Raw genomic sequence first — 27,987 nt, forward strand, 5'->3', positions numbered from 1 at the left:
CTCGTATTTTAAGCTCTTTAACCTATAAGTGGATTACACTCGACTCACCCCCTCAGAACGGGCTCGCCGCCTAGGGGCAGGATTGTGCCTCTACTGTGCTGATCTCGACCATTACATCAGGACCTGTCCTGTCTGACCACCACGCCCTGCGGTGAATACCCTTCAATTGGATCCTGTTGTTTCTACCCTGTCCTTGCTCCCAGTTCAACTATTCACCGATAATAATTCTGTTGCAGTATCCGCCCTTGTCGACTCGGGCTCCTCAGGCAACTTCATTTCCCAAGACCTACTGAAACGCCTTCAGCTCCCCAGGAAGCACCATGCCCGGGAGTTCCGAGTCGAGACCATCCAGGGAAAGCCGTTAGGGCATGGATGGGTGAAATACCAAGCACCTACAATAAAGCTCAAGGTCGGACAACTGCATGAGGAAGAGATCACCTTTCTGGTATTGGAGGGACCCACAGTTGATATCATCCTGGGACGCCCCTGGCTCGTGCTCCATTCTCCAGAGATTAGATGGGACCTGTGTGAAGTTACTCGCTGGAGCGAATACTGTCATGAGCACTCTCTCGTCAGTACCCACTCCTTCCCAGAGTTCCAACATCGTTCACGTTGCCTCCACGCTCATCGAAAGTCCTGAACCCCAGGAAGAAGTCAAGGTCCCATCTGATTATGTGACGTTCCAGGATGTCTTTAGTAAGCAGGCAGCCACCAAATTACCACCACACCGGCCATGGGACTGTGCCATCGACTTGCTGCCTGGAACAAAACTCCCCAAGGGTAGAGTTTACCCTCTGTCCATCCCGGAGCGCAAGGCAATGGAGGACAACATCAAGGAGGCTCTCAACCAAGGTTTCATCAGACCCTCCACCTCTCCGGCGGCTTCCGGGTTTCTTCTTCGTGGGTAAGAAGGACGGGGGCTTGCGGCCCTGTATTGATTACCGAGCTCTTAATTCCCAAACAGTGAAGCTACCTTACCCTCTTCCCCTGGTCCCGGCCGCCCTCGAGGAACTCTGTGGGGCCCGCATCTTCTCCAAGCTGGACCTGCGAAGCACGTACAACCTCGTTCGAATCCGGAAAGGGGACGAGTGGAAGACGGCATTCATCACTCCTTTGGGGCACTACGAATATCTTGTAATGCCGTATGGGCTGGCCAACGCCCCATCAGTCTTCCAGGGATTCATGAACGAGGTGTTCCGGGAGTTCCTCCATCGCTCTGTGATTGTGTACATTGACGACATACTAATCTACTCCTGGAACCAGGCCGAACATCGCCAACACGTCAAGCAGGTCCTCCAGAAGCTCCGAGAACACCATCTCTTCCTAAAGCTGGAGAAATGCGAATTCCATCGCCCCACAGTGCAATTCCTGGGATACATCGTAGGCCAAGAGGGGATTCAAATGGACCAGGGGAAGGTTGATGCTGTGAGGAATTGGCCTCGTCCCCAGACCATTAAAGAGCTCCAACAGTTCCTGGGATTTGCCAACTTGTACCGTCGCTTTATTAAGAATTTCAGCACTCACACAGCCCCATTAACATCCCTACTCCGAGGAAAACCCAAGTCCCTGTCCTGGAAGTCCACTGCCCACGAAGCCTTCCAGAAACTGCAGACAGCCTTCAGCACGGCCCCCATCCTACACCACCCGGATCCTTCAGCTCCCTTTGTTGTTGAAGTCGACGCCTCCACCACCGGCGTCGGGGCCGTGCTGTCCCAATACCACGGTGAGCCTCCTAGCCTCCATCCTTGCGCATACTATTAGAAGAAACTGACCTCAGCGGAGCAGAACTATGACATCGGGAACCAGGAGTTATTGGCCATCAAACTTGCCCTGGAAGAGTGGCGGCACTGGCTGGAGGGAGCAAAACACCCATTCACAGTCATCACTGACCATAAAAACCTCCAATATCTTCGAGACGCAAAAAGACTCAACCCACGTCAAGCCCGCTGGGCTTTGTTCTTCACCAGGTTCCAGTTCACCATAACCTATCGCCCCGGAAGTCGAAACAACAAGGCTGATGCCCTCTCCAGAATGCACTCTCCCGATACTCCCACAGATCCTGAACCCATTCTCCCTCCAGCCATGGTTGTAAGCCCCATTCAGTGGAACATCGATAAGGAAATCAGAACCACCACTCTCACCGAACCTGCTCCGCTGGGAGGCCCAGAAGGGAAGACTTGCGTACCGACCACCCAACGACACTCCCTTCTGGGCTCCGTTCACAATGTACCGGGCTCTGGACATCCAGGCAGCCACAGGACCCTCTCGCTCCTCCAAACTCTGTACTGGTGGCCAAGTATGACCCGGGATGTCATCAGGTATGTCCGCAGTTGCTCAGTCTGCGCCATGTCCAGGACCCCCCGGCATCTACCAGTAGGCAAGCTAAAACCGTTACCGATCCCTCATCGACCCTGGTCACACTTGGGAATAGACTTTGTGACGGACCTACCTAATTCCGAAGGTAACACTTGTGTGCTGGTAGCAGTCGATCGCTTTTCCAAAGCCTGCAAATTCATCCCCCTCAAAGGACTCCCTACTGCCATGGAAACAGCGGAACACTTATTCCAGCACGTGTTCTGAAACTTCGGAATACCTGAGGACATAGTCTCGGACAGAGGTCCTCAGTTTATTTCCCACGTATGGAAAGCCTTCTTCAGGTTGCTGGGAGTCACGGTCAGCTTGTCCTCAGGATACCATCCCCAGACTAATGACCAGACTGAGCGCAAGATCCAGGAACTCGGACGTTACCTCCGGGCATACTGCCATGACGATCAGCACAGCTGGAGCCGCTTCCTCCCATGGGCCGAGTATGCGCAGAACTCCCTGCAACAAAACACCACAGGTCTTACACCATTTCAGTGCATACTCAGGTACCAACCACCACTCTTCCCGTGGAAAGGAGAGCCGTCGGAGGTTCCAGCTGTAGACCACTGGTTCCAGGCGAGCGAGAGAGTGTGCGACTCAGCTCACGTCCACCTCCAACGTGCAGTGCGGAGGCATAAGATCTTTGCAGATGCCCGGCGAACCACTACTCCCACCTACCATCCCAGAGACAAGGTCTGGCTGTCCACCCGGGATCTGCGCCTCCGCCTGCCGTGCAAGAAGCTGAGTCCCTGCTACATTGGTCCCTTCCCGATACAGAGGCAGATCAACGAGGTCACCTATGAACTCCAACTCCCACCCAGGTACAGAATACATCCTTCATTCCACGTGTCACTCCTTAAACCTTGTTCTCCCTCTGCACCAGGACCCACAGAAGTGGACGAACCTCCTCCCCCAGAAGTCCTCGAACAACCCTCCGTCTATCTGGTCAAGGAAATCCTGGACTCACAGCGACGGGGCGGAAGACTGGAATATCTGGTCGACTGGGAAGGATACAGACCAGAGGAACGCTCCTGGGTGGCCAGGGACGACATCCTAGACCCCTTACTGCTTGAAGAATTCCATCACACACACCCCGAGCGTCCCGTGCCCAGAGGCCGTGGCGGCCCCCGTCGCCGTTCGAGGGCGTCAGGAGCCACCCTTGGGGGAGGGGGTAATGTCAGGGATCAGTCACCATCACAACAGTCACCACCCAGCACAATCACCCGATCACAGTCACCTGACTTCTAACTGCACACACCTGCTGACACCAATCAACACCACTATAAACACACACACTGCCATTCCCCACATTGTCCGGTCTACAGTTCACTAGATGGACAGCTCTGGACTCACTCTATGATCACGACTTACACCAATGCTTACCAGTTGGATCCCTCGCCGATTCTCCCTCGAAGCCTTTGATCCTCAATCCGAACCTGCAAACAAAGACACAACTTCAACCACAGCTAAGCCATCTGAACTTCACACTAACTTGCTCACTCACCTGCTTTTGGTCACTCCCGATCCTGAATCCCTTCAATAAACCTGTTTGTTCTCACTCACCAGTTGTGTTTACTGTGCTTTGTGACAGTCGCTCAGTTTTTCAAGATCAGTTTTAATCGTGTAATTGTTAATAATAGATTTGAACAAAGAAAAAAATGTAGTGTTACTACGCACAGACCATATTGCAAATACAAAAATAAGATGAGTAGAGAAAACACGGTACTTAAAGGTCCCATGGCATGAAAATTTCACTTTATGAGGTTTTTTAACATTGAGTTCCCCTAGCCTGCCTATGGTCCCCCAGTGGCTAGAAATGGCGATAGCTGTAAACCGAGCCCCGGGTATCCTGCTTCGCCTTTGAGAAAATTAAAGCTCAGATGGCCCAATCTGGAATCTTCCCTTTATGTCGTCATACGGGGCAAGGTTACCTCCCCTTTCTGCATTGCCCGCCCATGAGAAAATGAGCTACTACCGTGCGAGGCAAGCGCAATATTTTTTTTTTCCTCGAGACATCATGGCTTGCACACAAGCGAAGCATGACAGTTGCTCAGTGTTTGGATGTACAAATGAACATCAAAGTATTTTTTTAGTTCCTTCATCCAGCCTATGGCTATCATTAGCTACATGATAATAACTGTAATAGCATACATAAACCAACTAAAGTACCGTATCCAGACACAATATTTTAAACTAACCATTCGGAGACGTCCTGCTGTAGCCACTGAGTTGCAGCTTCTTCATCTGGTGCTTCTCCATCAGGATCAGATTCTGGGTTAAACTGAAAAGCTTGAACCATTGTGTGTCTACGAGCCATTGCGATACATCCACTGTCAACATTTGCGCATGGTAGCGCAAGCTGGTCAAGGCCACCCTCCACCTTGCCCCGCCTCTCTCCTCCTCATTAGCATTTAAAGCTACAGACACAGAAATGGCATGTACTAAGGAAAGCTCATTGTGGGACTGGCTCGTAGTGGCTGAAATTCTGCACCAAGGCTGAATTTCGGGAAAGAGACTTCAGATACAGTACTAGGGACCACTTAGGCCTATATAAAAGCATCCAAAAAGCAGCATGTCATGGGACCTTTAAATATATAAACACAGAAAACCTCTGTTAACAGGTTAATGTAACATTTCCCATTCTATGACTAATAAAATAATCGCAACTTACTCTTTATAACTGAACATGGCTTTCCTCGGAGTAGCTGCGCGCGCTGCGTCTTCTTCTTGTTTGACAGGTGTCAGGGTTAAGGCGCAATACTGCCACCTGGAGGGCAACCAGGCACTGGCGCTGGAGTATTTACATGTGTTATCATAAGAGTCAAGTTAATTTTAAATATTGAGGTTATCGCTAATACCGGTATATCGTCACACACTAAATTAACACGATATTGATAATTATTGCTTTGAATATCACGGTTATCGTCAATACCAGTATATCACGACACCCCTACACTAGCGCGGCTATTTTTTCATCACTAATTGATGGATGTATAAAATATAAAAATAAGGAGAAGCCTAAAACAGGCCCAAGGCCCGGCCCACGTCTGAACTATGACGTCAAAATTAGCCCGAAGCCCAGCCCTAGGGACGTAAAAAAGTCGGGGCCCATCGAGCCCAGGCCGAAATACAGGGCTCTACACACAACTGTATTTATAACACAAAAATGTTATTCTGATTAAGTGTAGAAGGCCATTAATGGTTTTTAATGTCTGAGTTTCAATTTACCACAAATAACTATGAATGTAGTGCATCATTTCTTGACTCATCAAAACATTATCTGTCACAAGTGATTTGAATAAACTATAATTAGTGTCTATAATATGCAAAAGCAGCTATAATTACAGTGTCTTTGCCAACATGAGCTCCACATTCAGCCCACACAGAGAGAGAGGTAAACATTGCAACTTATGAGTGAGAATGTGATGTTGGTGGTTTTAACACGTTACTTTTTTAATTTTTTTAAGGAACAGCTCTAGTCCTCTTTTATTCATTGTTCCAAACTTGTATGTCTATCTTTCAAAGAACACAAAAGGATGTTTTTTTTACAGAATGTGATAACTTTATATGAGGAACAAAAGTGAAGTTATTCAGTTAAATTCGTACTTTTGCACGTGATGTGGTAAGTTTACATGCTGTATGTATGCTGAAATAAGATTAGAGAGCTATGGTGGAAAGAAAAACTTCAATTTCCATCAAAGTTTATATGGCATTGAAGACGTGGAATGCAATATGTGAGTCATATACTATTTTTATGCGTATTTACAACTTGACATCCCTTGTGTAAAAGAGCATTCTGCTAAACATCTCCTTTTGACATGAGGTTAATAAATGATCACAGACTTGTCTTTTTTAAGTTAACTATGACTTTCTGTTCTCTTCTGTTCTTACTTTTTCCCCCAAAGGAGTGCATTTGGGACTCAGTAGTGCAACAACCCAGTGAAAGGGCTGCTATTCTGAGCATGGACAATAACAGACGCATCAACTCCAGACACATGAAAGTGCCAGAAACTAGGGGTAACCGTGGGAGCTTCAGAGCTTCTGACAGATGATCAAAGAGGTGCCGGAGAAAAGCAAGGTGCAGATTATGTTATCAATACACCTGGAGGATCTGGACGGCTCACCTGAACACCTAAACTTTTGTTCTGTCTTTTCCCTGCCTCTCTGCTGACAATGTACTCTAGGAGATCTCTGCCCTCTTTTCACAATACTGATTGAAAACATAATGCCTATTGCAGACCACCACAGTGAAGCAGTAGGGAGGCTTCTATAGAAGTAAAAAATGTTATAGAAATCAAATTAAATCATCGGTCAACAAGGTACTTCTGGAAAAACTGGACCTAAAAATCAACAAAAATAGTAACTTAAACAGTACTAGTTACTGAAACCCTTTAAGATCTCTTTAAATCATCATCTTTAAATAACCAAAAACTGCACAATTTGATTAATGAATGAATGGAAAATTTCCTATTCTTGCCACTCAAAGCAGATCACAGTTATTATAAATAATGAAAAATACTGAATGCTACAAGTGGAAAAAATGGCAGTCTTCCCTTCTATTCACACAATCCCGAGGGAAGCATAATGGGTTGAAAATAATGTAATTTCTAGTATCATAATTTCTGTCATAGCAGCCTTGGTCATACAATGTTAATAATTTGAGACCAAAAATAACATTAGATTATAATGCAAATGCACTATGAGTCATTCTAAATCCACCCACAATGTAGTATCACAATTTTATACCAAGCATAGACATTAGCTTACTGGGACAGTCTTTAGGAAACATTTTTTTACTGATTAAAACTTTGAAATACCCTGTTTTACCCCTGTTTCTGTTCGGTGTTCCCTTATTTGATCATGTTCCTGTCCTCGTCTAGTCTAATTTGTTCATTCTCTGCACCTGTGTTTAATTAATTATCCTGTGTATTTAAGTCCTGTCTGTGTATTTATCCCCTGTCGGGTCTACTTGTTTCTACGTGTGTTTGTGCAAGCTCATGTTGTGATTATTCCTGTCATGAATCCGGTCTATGAACTTCCGTTCACTCACCACCAGAGGTCACTCGCTCACCACATTGACTCTCACAGCACACATCACACTGGACTCAATTTCCCATCATCCATTGCACTGATTGCACACACAGATGATTGCACTGATCACACACCTTACTTAAGCCATGGACTTTCTCCCCCTCACTGCCGAGTATTGTATGCACTTATCCCTCTCCTAGCGATAGCTACTACGGAGCCCACTTAGTTGTCTTAGTCTTGCCTATTTTCCCGTGTTTGTTTCTAGCCCGTGTTCCCTGGATTAACCCTTGCCTTGCCATTTGGACACTGTTTGCATCTCTCTTGGATTCTAGCTCATGTACCTGGATTATCTCTCTGCCTTGCCCCATTGGATACTGTTCGCCGATCGTCGACCCAACAGCGTAACATGACAGAAGACCCGATCAACACAGTTTCTTCTGTGTGTCTACAACGCCCACCTCGAGGGAGAATACCGCGGACAGTGAGAGCGCTGAGAGGAGTTCTGCCCCCTGCACCACGGCTGAGGGTGAGCTGAGTATGGTATGGCGACTGTGCCACACCGAAGAGGAGAGGGCTCCCGTTCCAGAGTTAAGACCAGAGAAGGCTCCCGTTCCTGAGTTCAGGCCTGAAAGCCTGGAGGCTCACAAATGTGTTGGCGGCCATTTCCCCTCCATGGCTCCTCCCTCTGTCGGCTCCACCGTGGGCTGTCATCATGGCTGTGGCCTGGGTCCTACTGTGCTCCTCCTGCTCTGGGCCCCTCCTGTTTCCTCCCTGGCTCCTCCTTCCTTCATCACCTCCCTGGTCTCTGTCTGCCGGCCCCCTCCCGGGTGCCCGTCCTCCTCCCGAGACCCCTCCTTAGTTCCCACCCGTTTCCCCCCTCTGTTGTTCTACAGCATGAGGAAGTGCCTTCCGGGAAGGGGGTGATATGTCAGGATTATGGACCTGTTTTGCCCCTGTTTCTGTTCAGTGTTCCCTTGTTTGGTCATGTTCCTGTCCTCGTCTAGTCTAATTCGTTCATTCCCTGCACCTGTGTTTAATTAATTATCCTGTGTATTTAAGTCCTGTCTGTGTATTTCTCCCCTGTCGGGTCTACTTGTTTCTACGTGTTTGCTCAAGCTCCTGTTGTGATTATTCCCAGTGTTTCCTTGATTAAAGACTGTTAAACGTTTCTTAGTACCTCCAGAATCTTCCTGCAACAGTGTAACGTGACACTGTCATAATATAATACTAATATTGAACTTTTTTTTTTTTCCCCTTCAATACTTAACCCAAAAAACCTCTTGTATAAAAAATAACATGGACTATATCATGGGAATATACTATATGAACTAATTTGTCAGTAGTAATAATAAAGAAGTTAGTTGCTGCTATTATAGGTAAACAAATGGATCAAAGCACAGCAGTTGTGCCTTTGATCTCTGAATACACATTGTTTGCACCTAACATAAGCGTTGCAGCTATGGATGCTAAACAACTGGTTGCAAAATCCTCCCTCACATGTTGGCTTCATAGCACTTATCTCCTGCAATGCAGCTGTTTGAAGAAAAAGCTGAGGGCGCAGTCAATGAGTCTCAGCATTGCCCAAAATGGGCACCAATACAGTTCGAGCCTGAGCGTGGGTGGGAATGGATAATCATTTCCCACCCAAAAGACAGCAAATGGGGACAAGTGAGCTTTTTTAACCTCTATGCATGGATTGTTGAGGCTGGCCATGTGGTAGGCGTACAGTATAATAAAACACTCAGACATGTGTACAAGCATTGGGGAGGAGATTGGAGATGGTATGAAACAAAAGCCCTCCGGTAAGAGTATAACACTACACAGGATGAGACTGTGAGCACTTACAGCTTCTTGCAATCCAGTAACCTCTGACGTCTAGCTATTTCTTCCAGCAATTTTAGCCCAACAAAGTGTCAAGATGGGGCACAACCTTGCACTAGCATTAAAATATTTATTCTCCGCCATAATCAGAATTGGAGTCAGACCTCACCCAGATGTCACTTCATCCAGACCCAACTTGACCTCTTTCAATTTCCGCTCTTCCAGGCTTGTTTAACACTTCACTGTGCCTCTATGTTCAAGCTATCTATGTATCTATCTATCTTGAATATAGATAGAATACATATATAGTTGAATATAGGGTTACTTATAAATTAATATTGGAATAAACAAATTGAAGGAAAAACAAATATACACATATACACTGTAAACCTGCAGACGATGGCAAAACTCACAAATTTGAGGTAATCAGTGTAACTGGTGAATTTTTATTTTGTACTCAAGCATGTTATGAAAAACTTTAAATATTTGATTATGCTAAATCATTTATTTAAATTTAAATTATTCAGTTTAAAATTATCGGATTAAATATGTTTGATAGTTAAAAAATAGTAATTCAGCATTTTCTAACTTGCTAATTGGTAACAATGTTTTGCACACACAAAAAAAACAACATTATATAACACTTATTTTTAGCATTTATCAGTTAAATTTAAATTAAATTAAGTTCATCTAAATTAAAAGAAACACATTAATTAAAGTCAAAATAATGAAACAATTTAGATTATTTAAAAAATAATCATATTTAAAATAAAAATATTTTCTTTTTTTTTTCTTTTTTTTTCTGAAAAGAAAAACAAAGTTCTAAATACTCACTGATTATACGTAATATATCATTTTAAACTATATAACCCAGCCCTAATATAAATACTGATGTCATAATCTGAAATGTAGCCACATGAGATACTTGATAAATATTTGATGAAATACATCTAAGATGAGACAGCGCTTGACTCACATACTGTGAAGTGTCCACTGGTGCCACATCCACAGCATTAGTGAAGTTATTCATAAGCACAGCATCAAATTCCTGCAGCCCAGCACTAGTGTGCACAACGTGATCCTTCACAAAGATGCTGACGGCACGCAGCATGAAGGAAACAAACAGGTGCATGTGAATGTAGTTCCTGGTGCAGTGGAGACGCCTGAAGACACACAGAAATACATCAGGCTTGTTAGGCAGAGAATTAAAAAGATGGTAGACCTCAAAAATAATATGCATTTAAGGAAATGAGGAAAAGGAAGGTTTAAACTGAGTAGTGTACTTACATTGTTTCTATATAATGATAAAATGCTGCTACACTGAAGACGAGATTTATCCATTATAGCTTTCAGTCAGTGATTAACTGTATGTCACTTAATGTTATGATGTACTGTATTTATATTTAGTGTACCCATTCAATTTAAATCTGGTCTCTATTGTGTATAATTTTCACAGGGGACGCAGACAGAATAAATGCAATATTAATACACTCAGCAACCATCTGTTCACAAAAATCCCCAAAGTCTGACGCATGCTTTCTACATTTAGTACGCTTTAAATATTACTTTAGGAAATGAGGAATTCTAAGGTAGATTGCATGGACCATCACAATGTTGATATAATAAATAATATAATATAATATAATATAATATAATATAATATAATATAATATAATATAATATAATATAATATAATATAATATAATATAATATAATATAATATAATATAAAGGAGAAATAATCCATTTTAATTATATATAAGGAATAATTATGACGGGTTACTGAATTCTTAGAAAATAATGGGCGTTACACCTCGGGTGTGCATTATTTTCTAAGAATTCAGTGGACCGAAGTCAATTATTCCACTTATACTACGGTTACCACACCTCAAGACATCGATTAGATGATATATTTCAAGGCATTTGCCCGGTTTTTGTACTTAAACTGCAGCTTGTGAGCAGGAGCAGGTGAGCAGGTACGTAATTGTCACGATCTCTAGCTGGAGTGCCCATGAGCTCCACTAGATGGAACCCCATTCTGTACCCTTTACCACTCACCCCGGACTCCATTTCACATAATCCTCTGCCTGGACACGTCATCAATTGCAATCACCTGTCTTTCATCAGATCTCATCGTCAGTTCACAGCTGTCTCACATTAGAAGGACTTTAAAAGTAGCACACACACTCTCCGACTTTGCTGGTGATTGAATGTTTAGCCTCCTGTTGTCTTGCCTCCCGTGTTTCCTGGTTTCCGTGTTATCATGTTTTGATCCTGGACTATTTCCTTGTTTATGATTGTTTTGCTGCCTGCCCTGACCATCGTCTGTTCATCTGGATTACTCTTTTGACTTGTCTCTGCAGTTACTGTTTGCTGTTTCTGGACTGTACCAGTTTTGTCCACGCTCTCTTTTAATAAAGCCTACAAATGGTTCCCCACTCCGCTGTCACACCTCCCTTGTTACAGAATCACCAGCCATACCCGAATCTAGCGGTTTATTTTGAGCATGGAGGATCCACTGCTGGTATCCCCAAATCCATTTACTCTAGCCCTCCTGTTCCTGAACTGTAGCGCTTCCCATAATGGGGATCACTTTATGGAGTGTTTGGGCTGCATACACCACCACAGAACTTCCCGAGGCAGTGGCGTCTACTATGATGTCTCCAGAGGTGGCAGCTGACGCTGCTGAACCTTTCGAATTAGTGGCGCTCACTGCTGTGTTCCCAGAGGCGATGGTGCCTGCTGCAGTTTCTCCAGAGGTAGCAGCATATGCTGCAGAACCTCCCGAGGCAGCAGCGCTCGCTTCAGCTCCTTGCGGTGGTGCCCAGCAATGCACTTTTAGCCTGTCATGTCACGGTCGAAGAGACCATTACTGAACTCTGTATCTACCCTGTCAAGGAGAATGTTGATGAATTCTCCCTGTTTCCTGATGCTTCTGTCACGACCGCAAGTGCTGTCTCGGAATTCACTGTGTTTGTTGAAACTCCTGATTCTACTGCTGTAGAACCTCCAGAGGTGGCGGTATCCGCTGCAGAACCTCCAGAGATGTCAGTGGTATCCACTTATCAGCTCTCTACCTATCCTGTTATGGTCAAGGAGACCGTCTGTGAACTCTCTGCCTGTCCCATCATGGCTATGGAGGCCGTCTTTGAACTCTCTGCCTGTCCTGTCACAGCTATGGAGGCCGTCTGTGAACTCTCTGCCTGTCCTGTCACGGCTATGGAGGCCATCTGTTGAACACTCTGCCTGTCCTCTCTTGGTCAAAAGGACTGTCTCTGATCTCTCTGATCTCGCCCTGTTACAGCGATGCTGTTTATGAACTGTCTGTCTAAATTCTGCTGTTGAATGTTGAATTTTGATCTGTCTTGCCAGTTTCAGTCAATGAGTCTATAATCATGAACTTTCTGCCCATCAAGTTTTCCCAAATGTGTCTGATTTTGAACTGTCCGTCTTGCCAGTTTCAGTCAATGAGTCTAATCATGAACTGTCTGCCCAACCAGTTTTCCCTAATGAATCAGATTATGGACTGTCGGCCTGTCCAGTTCTCCCAAATGCGTCTGTTTTTGAACCGTTTGTCTGTACCGCTTCAGTCAATGCATCCACGCTGTTGCTATAGAAATGGATAATCCCTAGTCCGAGGACATGAACAGTACAGAGTTGAATGTCACATGTTGTCATCTAGGAATTACGGTAATTACAACATGGCGTGAACGCAGCATAATTCCGCATCTCATCCAACGCCTCCGTTGTTAATTCCAAAACGTCATTTTAGCCCAAGTAACGGAGGTTTGAGCTGTTGATAGCAGACTAAAGCCCGTTCACACCAAGAACGATAACTATAAAGATAATGATATTAGCGTCTACACCAGCGAACGAAATCGTCTGTTTATTCTAAGCACGCACACGTCTGCAGCTTTAAATTCTTGAGCTCGTTATAGCAGGATGGATTCTGATTGGGTGTCAATGTTTTTATCCTTCATCAGCTGGAAAATAATCGTTCTGAATGTGATTCCAGCAATATAGTTTATCTGCGCCTTTATCGTTATAGTTGTGGTGTGGACTCTACTATTCTTTAATATTGAGAACGATCGTTATCTTTATAGTTGTCATCTTTGGTGTGAACGGGTCTTAATGCAGCTAATAACTAAGTTATAAGAGAAAGAGAGAGCGAGAGAGAGAGAGATAATTACCTCTGTGAGTCTAGTTGCAACGCTTAAAAGTGTTCGGCAGGAGTGTCTCTACTAATAGTGAAACTTCATTTTCTTCACAAACAGCGCCGTTGTTACCTCGCTTGTGAGAAGTCAAGTGGTTTTTAAGTTGATGTTACTGATCAAATTGTCACAGTAGTGCTAACAACATTAGCGTGTATGTTAGCATGTGTGCAGACTGTATGTATGTGCGTCTGTGAAGGAGAGAGCGGGAGAGATGGAGTATGTGCTTTCCGTACATAACAAAACGTAATTGTCGTTTTTATCCTATTGTTTACTATATTTATTTATTTGGCCAGTGTCATTATGGATTTTGGTTCTTTTGCTGTTTTAGGCTGTAAGGACCTTTGAAATTAGTGATGTCTGGTTCACTAATGAATCGTTTGATTTAACCAGTTCTTCTTAGCAAAGTCTCTTTAAGACAAGTCATGTCACTCGGCGGCCATCTTTGAAATGCCTCTCGGGCATGCAAGTGCCGTTCCTATAACTTTGTATGGGGAAACATCAGATTCTCCCAAACTGTTCACTAAGCTTACGATGAAATTTTATATTTGAAATCACCAATGAAATCTGACAACAACTATGTCATAAATGTTGTTTCTTTTCCTCAAATAGCGTTATAAAAAGCTTATTTTTCGGGCTATATCAGCCAGTGCACATGCACAGTCCTAGGCGCACGTCTCAGAACGCTGACTGTTTCTATAGCAACCGGGACTTCTAACGGCAGATGCAGTGATGCGCTGACTTTACCGATTAGCGATTGGCTCTTTCATTCAGAAGTTCATTCAGAAGGCTTCCTGTGATTGATCAGCCATGTTAAGCGTTGCATTTTTCCCCATTCAAAACTATACGATTGACATGTCTTAGGTATTCTATAGTCGAACCAGTTCACCAAATCGGACTGAATCGTTTGAAACGGTTCGCATCTCCAGTAAGCAATAATCCACAAATTCACTTTTTTGTAACGTAGCTGAAATCGAAATAAAACAATATCCCGGAGTTATTCATTTACTCAAACCGAGTGAACTGCTGTGAAGAGAAAACTGATGATGAACACAAGCAGAGCAGCATGTGTGCAGCATGCCAGGTGACGAACATACATGCCCACTGCAAGAGCAGTTCTCGTTCTCGAGTCAAGAACCGGCTGCATTGGTTTTCGGATCACTGGTACCCCTTTTCCACCAGCATGAACCGGCTGCTAGTTCAGAGCCAGTGCTATAGCTGGTTCGGAGTTAGTTTAACTGGCGAGCCTTCTAAGAACCGGTTTGCCTTTCCACTGGCTAGAGAGCCACCACAGAGCCAAGTCTTTCGTCACTGAATACGTCATCTGAATACGTCTCATTTCCCCTAGCAATGCTAGCGTGGCAGCGCCGAACACAACAGTCTTGTTCGGGATGCATCGATCCAAAAGCATAAAGAGCCGTCTGCTTTCCAGTCGCTCCCGCGCCACACCGGTGCCATGCGCTGACCAGTCCGCCTGGCGCTGATGCATCCCGACCAAGTCTAAACACACCATCAACAATGGCGGACGTTGCGTTGCTATTGATGTTCATGGCTTTGCGTACCTACATCGGCATCCAAACACAGCGAATCCAACGTGTTCATGTTTAGCTGTTATTTCAAATATGGCGGTCAGATGTATTTTGTTGGTCACGGTAACCCAGCCCCTGACGCAAGCAGTTCTTACTTCTAGCCCAGCAATGTTTTGGTGCTACTTATAAACCACTTTTGGAGTGGAGTTAGTGTAAATAGCCTCTTTCAACAACCGGGCTGTTTGCACTTAAATAGACACTCCGATTTTTATTTTATTTTATTCCCAACAGTTAAACAGTGGTCCACAGAAAAAAACAGGGGGTGCTGCAGTACCCTCAGCACCCCCACTTCCCGTGCCTCTGGATATGGACATGAAATGCGGTCAAGACCTGCCTGGAACTACGTTCACCGGGTGTTTCCCTGAAAATAACTGCACACTTTAGAATGTTCGTCAGCCATTCAGATTCAATCATTCAATGGTCCCGTAGTATAATTAGATTCATTCAGTGAGCTCACTGCACTGCATTCTGGGATTGCTTTATCCATGAAGAATATCATAATGAGGTGTTTCATATTTTTAGATTCTTTAATATTTGAAAGTGTGCCTATGATGGCTTAATATGTTCTCTAGATAGGTAGCTCATTAGGTTTTCTAAGAACGCCATAGTGTACTGAAGGAGAGTGCGTCTTCATCTTCTGTGTGTATTTCTGATTAGCGTTAGAAAAAGCACTACATGTTGAGAGCAGGCTTGACTCTTCAACACCACTTCGGCTGCCACTTTCAAAAATTCGCCTCAGGAGCAAATGCGTTGACAGGTGTATTTCAGCAGAAATTGCTGCAGTCAATCCACTGCATCAGACACTTCAAAGTACATAAGAATACTCACATATTCTACTGTATACAGCACCTTAGATGTGATTTCTTTGTCATAATTTATTTAGCTCAAATGTCTTTTGATTTGCTACATGTCTCATGTCAAAAGTTTAAACAACATTCTTACCTCATCTACAGTTTTTACATAACATTTCACAGCAACATTTCATAGTTGCTGTTTTGAAAGTTACATCCAAAAACATATTTATCTGATACCAATCAAGAAAAGCCTTTATTTAATTACTACTACTGCTACTACTACTACTACTATTCATAATAATACTAACATTTTCTAGACATTTTTTATTATCAAATCTTAAAAAAAAAAAAAAAATATTGGGGCAGAATACATAAAATTGTAGAAAAATAAGTATAATAGGGCCAAAACAATTATTTGATGTTTTTTTACTTTTAAAATTTAGACATTAAATATGCCATCTAATTGTGGCATTACCCCATACAGAGTGACAACTTTCTTACCTTATGGCCCTACCAATAACAGTGGAGGAGTTGAATATGTGTATTCAATATACAGTATATTTATATTTTATAATATATATTTCAATATGTATAGCAATTGGGATATACATTATATACTGTACAGTATATACCACCATCTGTTTTCCAGAAAGGCCCGATGCAATTGTGTGAAAGTTGCACATTGGAAGATACTTTATTACAATGCTGGCCTTAAAGCTTGAACAATTTATTTAAAAGTTGACAGAATGCACACTTGATGGAAACAGATAAAGGATGTATAGTGGATTATAATGGATGTATTGATAATAATCTACAGCATGCATATAAACAATCAAACTAAATCACAAGAAAGAGAAAAAAATGTATTTCCAAGATTGCACTTGTCTTTCTTTTCAAATTGCTTTGAATGAAGCTGTAAGCAATAATTCTGCAATGCTAGGTTGCTCTGCGCTTGCCTGCGGTGCAATTAATATTGACATTTTGTATTATTAGTTAAATGCACACATTTTGAAAACCGAGCCACTCATTATTTATCTCAAGCCATGGGTATATTTTCGATCAATTTAATTATGTTTTTTTCAGTGGTCTATCTTCAACAGAAAATGAGAAAATGCGAGAAGGCATTTCCTTTACTGTGTGAATAGTATTGACATGTCACATCTAACGGCACGTTCTCAATGAACTCAAGAAGCATCCGATGAGCTGCTAATGGAGCATGAAGTACATAGAGAAACAGACACAAGCGGGGTTTCCATCCAAAGTTGCGAATTTAACTTACGTGCAAAACTGGAATATCGCATAAAACATTTGCGAACAAGCTCTGTTTCCATCCGACGAGTCAAAGAGCACAAAATCGTCACTTCCTGATAAACCTGCACTATAAATCACTAAGAAAAATAGGAGAATATAATCATTTTCATATATAATAAATTATTTATGCCTCAGAGCGAGCCGACGAAACACAATGAATGCGGTCATTGCTTTTGGAGGTGGATGCTGCTGTTTGGGAACGCAGTCGTATAAGACATTTCTGGGAGGCTAATTTGACGACAGACTTTGCTCGGGCATTTGAGAATAACCATAACAACATTTCAGATGCTGTGGAATAACATCCATCTGCTGGTTAGTCAGGTTTTGCCGTCCCATAGCGCAAAGTCACATTACTTTTTTGATGCGCTTGGATGAATTTATTCGCAAAATGCATTTCCATCTCCCATTATTCGCATCAACCCTTTTTCGCACAAGTCAAAAACCACCTCAAGCGAGCGTAAAAACTTTTTTGCGAATTAAGGGAATTTTATTCGAAATTTGGCGTTTCCAACACTCGTTTCTCATGCGATACTTCAAAATGCGCATTAGAATAGGGTGATGGAAACCCGGCTACAGTAGCGCTGATTCTCATTTGTGGAATTACAGTATGATAGAAATAGAAATATAATATTAGACTTGAGGGTGTAAGAAAACTATTTAAAGCATCAAGAAAATTATTTTTCTTGCAGTTTATGAGAAGAAAGTACATCAGACACACGTTAAAATTTTGTCAGTTACTTACCTGAAGTATCCAATAATAAAGATAGCCACTAGAAGAGAGCTGAAGGAAACTGCATAGCCCACTGTGTACATGATGTGCAGCCTTTCAAAAAAGACCTGCTGTGGGGACAAAGACGTAGCGCGTCAAACCACGAGTGATCTTGGTCCATTAAAGGCAAATGACTGTAATGTAGCTTACTCTCTTTTTGTTGGGTTCTGGGGATTTGATGCATTCAGTGTAGTTGACCCAGGTCTTGTTTGAGCTTTCTGCAAGCACCCAAGAACCATTAGAGTCACACCTCCTGTAAGCATGTCCTGAAAGATTGATAAAAACTTTGCTGAACATGAACTGGTTTGGAATTCTAGCATACTGCACAGTATGTTGCCTATTAACTGTAAGAAATAGTATGCGAAACAGTACACATTATCCAACAATAAAAGTTTGAAACTGTAGTAAATGTTAGTTCATTTTAAATTTTTTATGTTTTTCCCCAAAAAGAAAAGAAAAGAAATGAAGGGTAAAATTGAAGATAAAATCAGTAAAGTTGCATTGTGGGTATTCCATGCATTCAGAAAATGTACATATGTATATACAGTAGTATACATACTACACACTATGAGTACTATGGGTAGTATTGTAGTATGTGCTTTCAAACATAAGATTCACTAATAATATGCACTAATAATACATAATTTGTCAACCAGTAGAGATTTTGGACTATCGTCTCTATCGCAGTTACACGATTATGTGACGTTGCTGCGCTACATGGTCACAAAAACGTATCATTTGCATGCATTTTTAAGCATTGCGGTTTAAAAGCAAGTGAGTTTAATCCATTGAAACACAATCAGCAGCAAATGAAAAATGCACACATAAGGACGGTGCTCATAGAGTGCAGAGTATTGAAGTGAGTTATTTTTGAACGGTTAAATACACACTTGTATGTATCAAAATGCCCGTCTTTTCAAGCATCCTCATGAACAGTCATTTAGGTCTTAAATGAAAGCAAACAGTTGAGAAAAAAAAAACACACGTGTGACAGTATTTTGGATCAGTGCAGCTCTTAAAGTGACAGCAGCCTAATATTTCTGCTGTCTGTCATTCATGTTAATCAAACAACAAACTTTAATAAGAAGAAATATATGTTTCATTTACAAAGTGAGGAATATGCAGTGTTTTTATACATTTGAATACTTTATACAACTTATGTAGCATTTCTTATTTAGGCCTATTTGTTCTACTGTATTTTTTCTTATTGCTTGTAATTAGTTTCTTATTTAATCACTGACTGTTTACTTGTCTTCAGTAAGCTTGAGTTTTTTTTTGTTTTGTTTAGTTTTTTTATTTAGGCTGGTATTAGTTTTTTTGTGATATTGACACTGGTGACAAGAATTATGAAATTTCATTGGTGCCAAAAATGTTGATATCATAAAGACCTTATTTAAAGCAAAAATAGCTACATCATGATATATTACTGTGAAATAAAAGTGAAATAAAAATGAGGCTTTGAGAGATAGATTTACAGTCTTTACATTGTATAAAAGTCCTAGATCATGTAATTTTCACAACTTTCAAAACTATTTTATGGAGTTTTTGTCTACTGAGGTTTTCTTTTGTTGGAAAGACGTTTCATCAGCTGAACATTCTCTATGCTGTTAAACAACAGTACAATCCATCATGTGCACTGTACTTTTATCCTTCACAGCCTTGGTTACTTTCCTCTCAAAAATTAAATATTGTGCTACCCTGACTAAGGTACGGAAGCCCTAAGAGGCCATATATTATTGTTTATTGTTCTTGCTGGTTTTCTCGTGATGCACAACTTATTTTTCTCATTATCTCAAAATAACAAAAGTTGTTTTTCTCATGTCTGACCCATCTGACAGCAACACTATAAACTAACCAAAATACACAAATATCAATAAGTTACTTCTTCTACTTCTGAATAAATAAAGCAGTAATGATCATCAAATCAAGAGTCTGATTTGATCAAAAACTGCACTTTTGATCTGCCTGCACTTGCATTGTTGAATACTCTGTTGTTAGACTGTCTCTGAAAAAAATCAATAATTGATTAGACTATATATACAGTATATATTTTTTTAGACTTTATTATTAAGTGAAGCATTCTTTTAGCTGAAATATGAACATTAACAACAAATAAGACCACAGTTTATCTATCGATCAGATGTGCCGGAACATTGTGTTCATCACTATAGCAACAGCAGACTCTTTTTGTTTCAGAATTAAACAATAATTGTAAAATAAAAGCAACTTTTGATATGTTGGGATCACAAGAAAATTACATTGTGGTAACGAGAAAACAAGAAAGAAAAATATCCATAATAATCCAGTCACTTAGGGCTTAAGTACAAAAGTCTATTGAATGGATTATTTTTATTATTATTATTATCTACAACCTCAAAACCATTTCAAACACCTTAGGTGTTCAAACACCTAACCCATATTATAGACTTCTTATTTGTCTACGAGTGTTGTCAGTAATTCCTACATTTAAAGCTCAAATTAAGAAATATTACAGCTAACAATCATGCATGTTAACAACTGGCAGAAAAAACTAAGGATGATGAGAAATGTTTCAAACCTGCATGGTTGAAGTCATAGATGTATCTGGGGCAGGGGGTCTTGGTCAGAGTTCCAGGGAAGCCTTGTGGCCAACATATCAGACCATCCCACTCTGGGACACACACACCAACTGAGAGCAGAACAGTTTCAGAGCAGAGATGTCAATTCACCAAAGAGCAAGTTCAGATACGACACGTAAAATCATAGAATCTTGCAGCATAAGGTGACACCAAGCACATTTGCATTCCTTCCTGATCTTTAGAGTAGATTCTACAGCAAGATAAACATGAAATGAGCTATAGTAAAAGCCCAGTATGAAAAGATCAGACATCCTTCCCATCTCCAAATGAATCATGCTTTCCTTTGGATAAAAGCTGCTAAATTTAAAAAAAAAATACATCACTCATAGTATCATCTGAAGTTACACCTATAGGGGATGTCGGGCATGGATATTGGATTATATCCAACTGGCATGGCCTAACACAAGCACCCACGATGTGGCCCACGCTGCCACGTCATGCAGAGGCAACAAGTGTGCTTGTGTAATAAATTAATTGTTTAATTACACTATGAATACTGAACTTGATCAATGTACTTATCGTTTTGTGCTAAAACAATCAAAGAATTTATAACTATAACAATGACTGTAATGATTTCTGATGAAATAAAAAAGATGCTGAAGAAAAATGATGCAATTAATATCTGATAGTTGAAGACATTGCATAAATCAGCAGAGGTTTCAACAGAGTCGGTCCAGCAGCCGCAGATTTCTGCCAGCATCAGACCACATAAGCAATGAAGCATTAAGTTGGAAAACATTAGACAATGAAGTACTTTCAAACTGTTCATTCGGAATGATTCAGAAAACGTCTTGTGCAGTTCTGATACTATTTAAAGTCAACATGAAACAGTTTATCCATTAATGTAACATTTCCAAGTGAAACATGAAACAAGAAGACAATGTAAGATGGGACTTGAGTTCATCTATCAGGAAAAATGATGCAAAATCTCCTGAACATCTTGACATGTCAGCATGCCAGGTTCAATTATTACACAACCTCCTGGTCGCAGGAACATGCAATGTAACTACAACCTTCTGTTATTTCAAATTTGTGCATTTACAAATTTTGGGGGTCATAATAGTTTAAAAGTGTGATCACATTAGTGAGATTTCAGATCAATTTTATGGGCAAAAAAGGTCCATTGTCTTTTATGGCGTCAATAGTCTAGTATGGCGTCAAATCTATGCCATTAATAACCGAGCGCACCACTTATGCTGGCATGCGCGGTAAATCTCTTCCGCGAGAGGAAAACAGATCTACACGCAAGGAAACGGGAGCCCGCAAGCTAATTTCAAACACTCGCGCGCGTCACTTGTCCTCTGCGGGCAATACAAGCCCTCGCGCGCACATGATCATCCCCCACATCCTCGCGCTCGATCTTCTCTCACCTGCTCGCGCGAACACTTCTATTTTTGTCAGTCGTGGGGCGGGGCTTGCTGTTTTAATTGTTATCTCTAACGCCATTGGTTACTTCCACTTTTCTGGAAGTCAGCTGTGATTGGACGCCTGTGAAAAGGCGATCCATAATTCACATGTGACCTGAGACATGGCTTCATCAACAGACTAGATGCATGTAAGTTGTCATTTATTTTTTTATTTTTTTATAAATATAAGTAGAGTAAAGTGCAGAACCCTCTTACAATGAAAGAATATATTACCATCAACCCCTAATATTTGACATAGTAATACAATATATATTAAAAAGTTTATACAGCAACTCTTGCTTATTTATATGAACAAATAATTTATTTATTAATTTATGACATGGCTTCATCAACAGACCAGATGCAAGTTGTCATTTTTTTTTTTTTTTTATAAATATAACATGGCTGTTTTAATGAAAATGAATTGCATGCATTGTCAGTAGAATACATCATTAGAATAAAAGTTTATTAACATAAATTAACATAAATTCTTCCGTTTACTAGTGATTACAATCTTGTGATGTTACAAAGATAAAACAGGACCATAAACCCTTTTTTATAGATTTTAATGACACGTTTCCACGGTTATTAGCATGATAAATCTACCAAAAAGGTTATATTTTAAATTTTCATACAACATAAAGCTTGGGCTATATTAACTTTGTAAAATGAAAATAAAATAAAATAAAATAAAACTAATAGTCAACTTGTTGCTATGCTGAATTAGTTGTAGTTCACCACTATATGCTTACCCAACCATATTTATATACAACCTCAAAAATGTGAGAAGTGTCCATTAAATAATTGTAAAGAATAATAAGTGTTTCTGTGGCTCAGTGGCAGAGAATTGTGTTAGTAGCGCAAAAGGTCATGGGTTCAATTCCCAGGGAACACACATACTGATAAAAAAATAATAATAATGTATAACCTGAATGCACTGTAAGTCGCTTTTAAAGTGTCTGCTAAATGCATAAATGTAAATTGTAAATGTTCATGACTGTAAATCCAAAATTGATTCAAAGGACCTTTGGATGAATAAATTATTTGTTCATATAAATAAGCAAGAGTTGCTGTATAAACTTTTTAATATATTTTGTATTACTATGTCAAATTTTAGGGGTTGATGGTAATATATTCTTTCATTGTAAGAGGGTTCTGCACTTTACTCTACTTATATTTATAAAAAAATAAAATAAAATAAAAAAATGACAACTTACATGCATCTAGTCTGTTGATGAAGCCATGTCTCAGGTCACATGTGAATTATGGATCGCCTTTTCACAGGCGTCCAATCACAGCTGACTTCCGGAAAAGGGGAAGTAACCAATGGCGTTAGATATAACAATTAAAACAGCAAGCCCCGCCCCACGACTGACAAAAATAGAAGTGTTCTAGGACGTGGGGGATGATCACGTGCGCGCGAGGGCTTGTATTGCGCACAGAGGACAAATGATGTGATGCGTGTAGATCTGTTTTCCTCTCGCGGAAGTGATTTACCGCGCGTGCCAGCATAAGTGGTGCGCTCGGTTATTAATGGCATAGATTTGACGCCATAGTCTAGCAATGTATGAAACACAGCTCACAGAAAAGTCACTTTCAAACCAAGAAGGTTTCTGTTGGCCAATGAAATATTTTGCCCTCACACAAGATTGCATGGATTCCTATAGAAATGACAACGGTAAATGTGACAGCACATTAAGCTAATATAATTTAATTTTAGGAGCATGTTAAAACATTATTATAAACTACACAAAGGATCTTAAAGGTCTTCATTCGTGCCAGATTAATTTAAAAAATCCTAGTTTAATGTTTAATTGTAAAATTATGTTTAGCACATCCACTAAAACAGGCAAAAATTAAAACTGATTTTGATATTGTAAGCATAAAAATATCAGATTGTTATTTTGTTATCTCGTAGACTTTATTAATACATATGTATTAATAAAGTAGGGTAAATTGGAATTTACGTTAACGTTATGTTGGTAGAAGTAAGCTCAGATACCAAAAGAACACAATGCACATTATAAAATTAGTCATAATTATACTAAACATTTCTCCAAGTGCAAATTAGCTCTAATCAATCCAGACTTGTTTGAAAACTAAATATGTTTTGTACTGTAGATAGCAGTCATTGCACTCACGTCCTCTGTGCATAATTCCCTTGTACAGAACATAATTATTTTTATCTCCTTGAATTATACATAACCCTATAACCCATAACGTTAAGATTAAAGGGAGATGGGAGTAAGCCAAATTCATATTTTTGAGTTGCCAGGTCACTACTGATAAAACGGCCAGGAAGGCCATTTTATGAGTCATCTCCAACAGAGCTTTTTTCCCTGTTCTGCCTTATCACTTGTGACAAGTTTATAATGAAGCTAAATTAATTAACAAACTGTGCAGTGCCTAACCAAGAGTTGTCCCTAAGAAAGGTCTTGAAGGAGTCTCATTAGCTGTGCGCCTTCATTTATGTCTACAAACCTCATGTGACTGAGCTGACTCATTCAAGCTTTATGCAAAACATGTTTTGGCAGAGATGCTGATGGTCATACTTCCGGTGAATATGTTACTATTTCTAGATGAACTGTGGTGCACAACAACAGTGGAGAATTGAAAAGGACACTTAATTAAAAGCTGTGTGAAAGAAACAGAGTTAAAACGGTATCTACCAGCAGGGTCGTCTGTGGAGACCTTCTGTAGACACCGCAGCTTTGCATCCAGCAGCCTCTGCACCTGTTCTTCAGCTGTAATCTCATCTTCACCTGCCTGTCCAAAACAAAAGACTTGTTTTTATTTCTTCACTGTGTACTGAATCTTCTAAAGCCATCAGATAGCTTTATCTGAGGATGTTATTTGCAAATGTCATTTTATTTTCCAAACTCATCCCATCAAGGCATACTTGAGATCAATTAGGAAACTCCACTGATTCACAAATCAGATTTAAAGTCTCTTTCTCACTCAAAATGATTATATTGCACTTTTTGTCATTTCCTTTTACTTTCATTGTATGGAAAACAACAGATCTGAAATTCGCTGCTAAAAAAATGTGTTTCTTGGAAAAAAAGAAAGTCATACACTTTGGAGTGATGTAAGGGGGAGAAAATAATGACACATTTTTCAAAAACAGTCCATAAAAAATAGTCTCATTCCCTTCAGTTATCAAAAGAAGAGTGCATTATGTAAAACTGAGTGTGTGTTGGTGTGGTTATCAAAGGGTTAGTGGTGACTTTCTTTCTCCCTCTCATTTCGGGTTGCTTAAATGAGTCTGCAAGGGAGTGAATAGAGTTGAACTTCTAAATACCCTGAGGAGATGAAAGAAATTAAAAGATTCACTCTCTGTAATGATGAAAGAAAGGTTTTCAATTAATGTAAAAGTGTATCAGAAGGGTATCGGAACTGTCATTTCTACCTCAATTAAAGTCATTTTCTCAGTCATGCAAAGCAAAGATACAGTTGTGAGCATTGTAAATTTAGCATTGTGCAGGAGGATATTGAAACGCTGCTGGAACAAAAAATGCAATTTGTTATGAAATATAACATAAATTAAAGCTGAATGGAAATGCATCCATTAATTTCTTACCTTTGTATTTTTTACATTTAATAAAAGCGGAATGGACCTTGCCATATTTAAATATAGGTGATTCCAATATTTAAAACAAAGTAGCAATTAATACAAAAACAAAAGTTGCAACTTTGTTATTTAATGAGCTAACATGAACTAAGAGTTGTATTTTCTAACAAAGATTAATAACTTCTGTAGCAAATGTAGCTATTGTTCATTGTGAATGTTAATGCATTAACTAAGGTTAACTAATGAGATCTTATTGTAAAGTGATACCTATTGATCTTTATAGTTCTTTTGCACTTTAATCTATGTAAAAATTTTTACTTTATACATGTTTTGTGTATTGCTTTATTATAGGCTATTTAAATGTTCAGTTATTTTTGTTATAAGTTATTAACACTTTTTTGCAACAAAATTTCAATATCGTGATAATACAGTATACCGTGATGAAAGCAATAACAATTAATCGCAACATGACAATATTTAAAATATCTCTATTAGAGACCTACACATTCAACCTTAATGAAGCAGCTATCTGCATACAGTAGACTTAGAAAATGACAAAAGGTAACACTTTATTTTGATAGTCCACTTTAGACATTCTACTAACAGTAAGTAACTTTGCAACTACATGTCAACTAGCAGTCATTAGAGTATTACTAGACTGTCTGCTTAATAACTTCTAACACTTTATTTTGATGGGTCCACAACATACAACATACTGACTATCAGAAACTTTGCAAGTATATGTCAACTTATTCTACTAGCCCTAAACCTACCCTACTGAGAGTTAGTAGACATGTAGTTGCAAGTGAATGACAATTAGTTGACATGTAGTTACAAAGTTACTTATAGTTAGTAGAATGTCTAAAGTGGACTATCTAAATAAAGTGTAACCAAAAAAAAATCTTCCAATTAGTAGGGAATTGATGCATACAGCCTTGTAGCATAGAAACTGAGAAAACCTGAACTGTATTTACACACATTACAATTTTAAGTTGTAAACACAAACAATGCCAAACATTACAGAGCAGCTAGAGACATCAACAACATGACACAAGTAAAATGTAGGCCTTTTATTCAGGAAAATCTATAAGATTTCAGACGTTTAACTATTTAATTATAATAATAAAAATCCATATTTTCACGCATAATAGAAAGCCATTTCTAAAGTATCTTGTCCTCCATTTCCTTTATATCATCCACTGCTGCACTGATAATATGAGTCAAATTAGCATAAAACTGATAGGCTCATTGGGACTCATTGTGTGGGGAATTATACATCTATATGATAAAGTTTTCAGATGGACTGTCTGGTGGTTTTCCAGCAGTATACAATTTAATAATAGCCATCCAGCTCCCTTGACGTTCATCAAGCAATAATGTGAGACTGCTGACAGTGTTCTAGTCAGATGGGCAAACCTGCTTGTGCATTTCAAATACCTAAAGTGATTCAAAACGTATCTGAACAATCAATAAGTGATTAAAGCTTAGAACGGAAACTATTCTGAGATTGATCGGTTACAATGTCCTCCAATTTGGCACAGGAAGATAATATGTCTGGAAGCGATTACATTACCGAAAACTGGAAGAAGAAAAAAATGCAATCAATGTAAACAAGCAGATTCACAATGTAAACAGCAGAATTACCTGAAATATTGTCATCTTTGCTGAGAATATAAAATTAGGGAATATTTTGAATATCACAATACTCTTAAAAGTTTAGCTTTATAAAGACAGTAAGCCAATTTCACTCATGTCTCATGGCTATGACAGCTGATTTCAAATCCCAATTTCATATGTGTGACTACTCTTTGAAGAAAGTCAAAGGTTTCTTCTATTCAATGAGATGAGCACTGTAGCCAATCAGCACTGAACACAATGAACACAGTCAGAGTTGTTTCACGTAAAACTCAAAACACTGGGGTATTTGTTCACACTTGTGAATCTTAAGTCTGTGCATTAAGTCTTGGAGTTTAAATGCAAACTAAAAGAACTGCCACTTAATGTAATGTGCAATAGGTTTCTTTGTTCATCATGTGTTTCTTTGTTCTTCAAAGTTTTCACTTTGTTATTGCAGCAATACGACTTGTAGGAACTTTGCACTTTCTTTTTTATATATCACTGATGTTTTGTGTTAATTTAGTAAAAAGCTGGTCAATATATCTACATTTTCTTTCAACTAGTGTTGATTTTAAATAGCTGGTATATATTTTATAACAATAGCTGTTCTATCCTGATCATACTGTATCTTCTTCATGGGGGGCAAACAGGGCTGGGCGATTTTCCAAATTTTGACGATAATTAACCCCATGAAAAGACATGATCTGAATAGAACAGATATAATTACAAAGCACATACCGGCTGTTTACTGCAAAATCAACACTGGTGGTGGGTGGATGGATGGTGGGCCTTCGAGTAAAAAGATTGTGAACCACTAATCTATGTAACACATTCAGATGTAACTTTTTAATTTACTATAGATGTGCAACATGTAGCACATTTTTTT

At 39.9% G+C, this 27,987-nt stretch overlaps 1 protein-coding gene across 1 annotated transcript in view; it reads right to left on the bottom strand.

Annotated features, from left to right (window-relative positions):
- pth2ra (parathyroid hormone 2 receptor a) overlaps positions 1 to 27,987 on the bottom strand; it is a 92,523-nt gene that overhangs the window by 42,111 nt on the left and 22,425 nt on the right. The window contains exons 5-9 of the mRNA XM_058786011.1: positions 24,583 to 24,679; positions 20,447 to 20,557; positions 18,040 to 18,155; positions 17,863 to 17,960; positions 10,193 to 10,379 (exon numbers count right to left, since the gene is read on the bottom strand). Of these exons, the coding sequence (XP_058641994.1) occupies positions 10,193 to 10,379; positions 17,863 to 17,960; positions 18,040 to 18,155; positions 20,447 to 20,557; positions 24,583 to 24,679 (609 nt within the window). The remainder of the gene's footprint in view (positions 1 to 10,192; positions 10,380 to 17,862; positions 17,961 to 18,039; positions 18,156 to 20,446; positions 20,558 to 24,582; positions 24,680 to 27,987) is intronic.

The sequence above is a fragment of the Onychostoma macrolepis genome, chromosome 09, assembly GCF_012432095.1.
Source record: "Onychostoma macrolepis isolate SWU-2019 chromosome 09, ASM1243209v1, whole genome shotgun sequence".
NCBI lineage: Eukaryota > Metazoa > Chordata > Actinopteri > Cypriniformes > Cyprinidae > Onychostoma > Onychostoma macrolepis.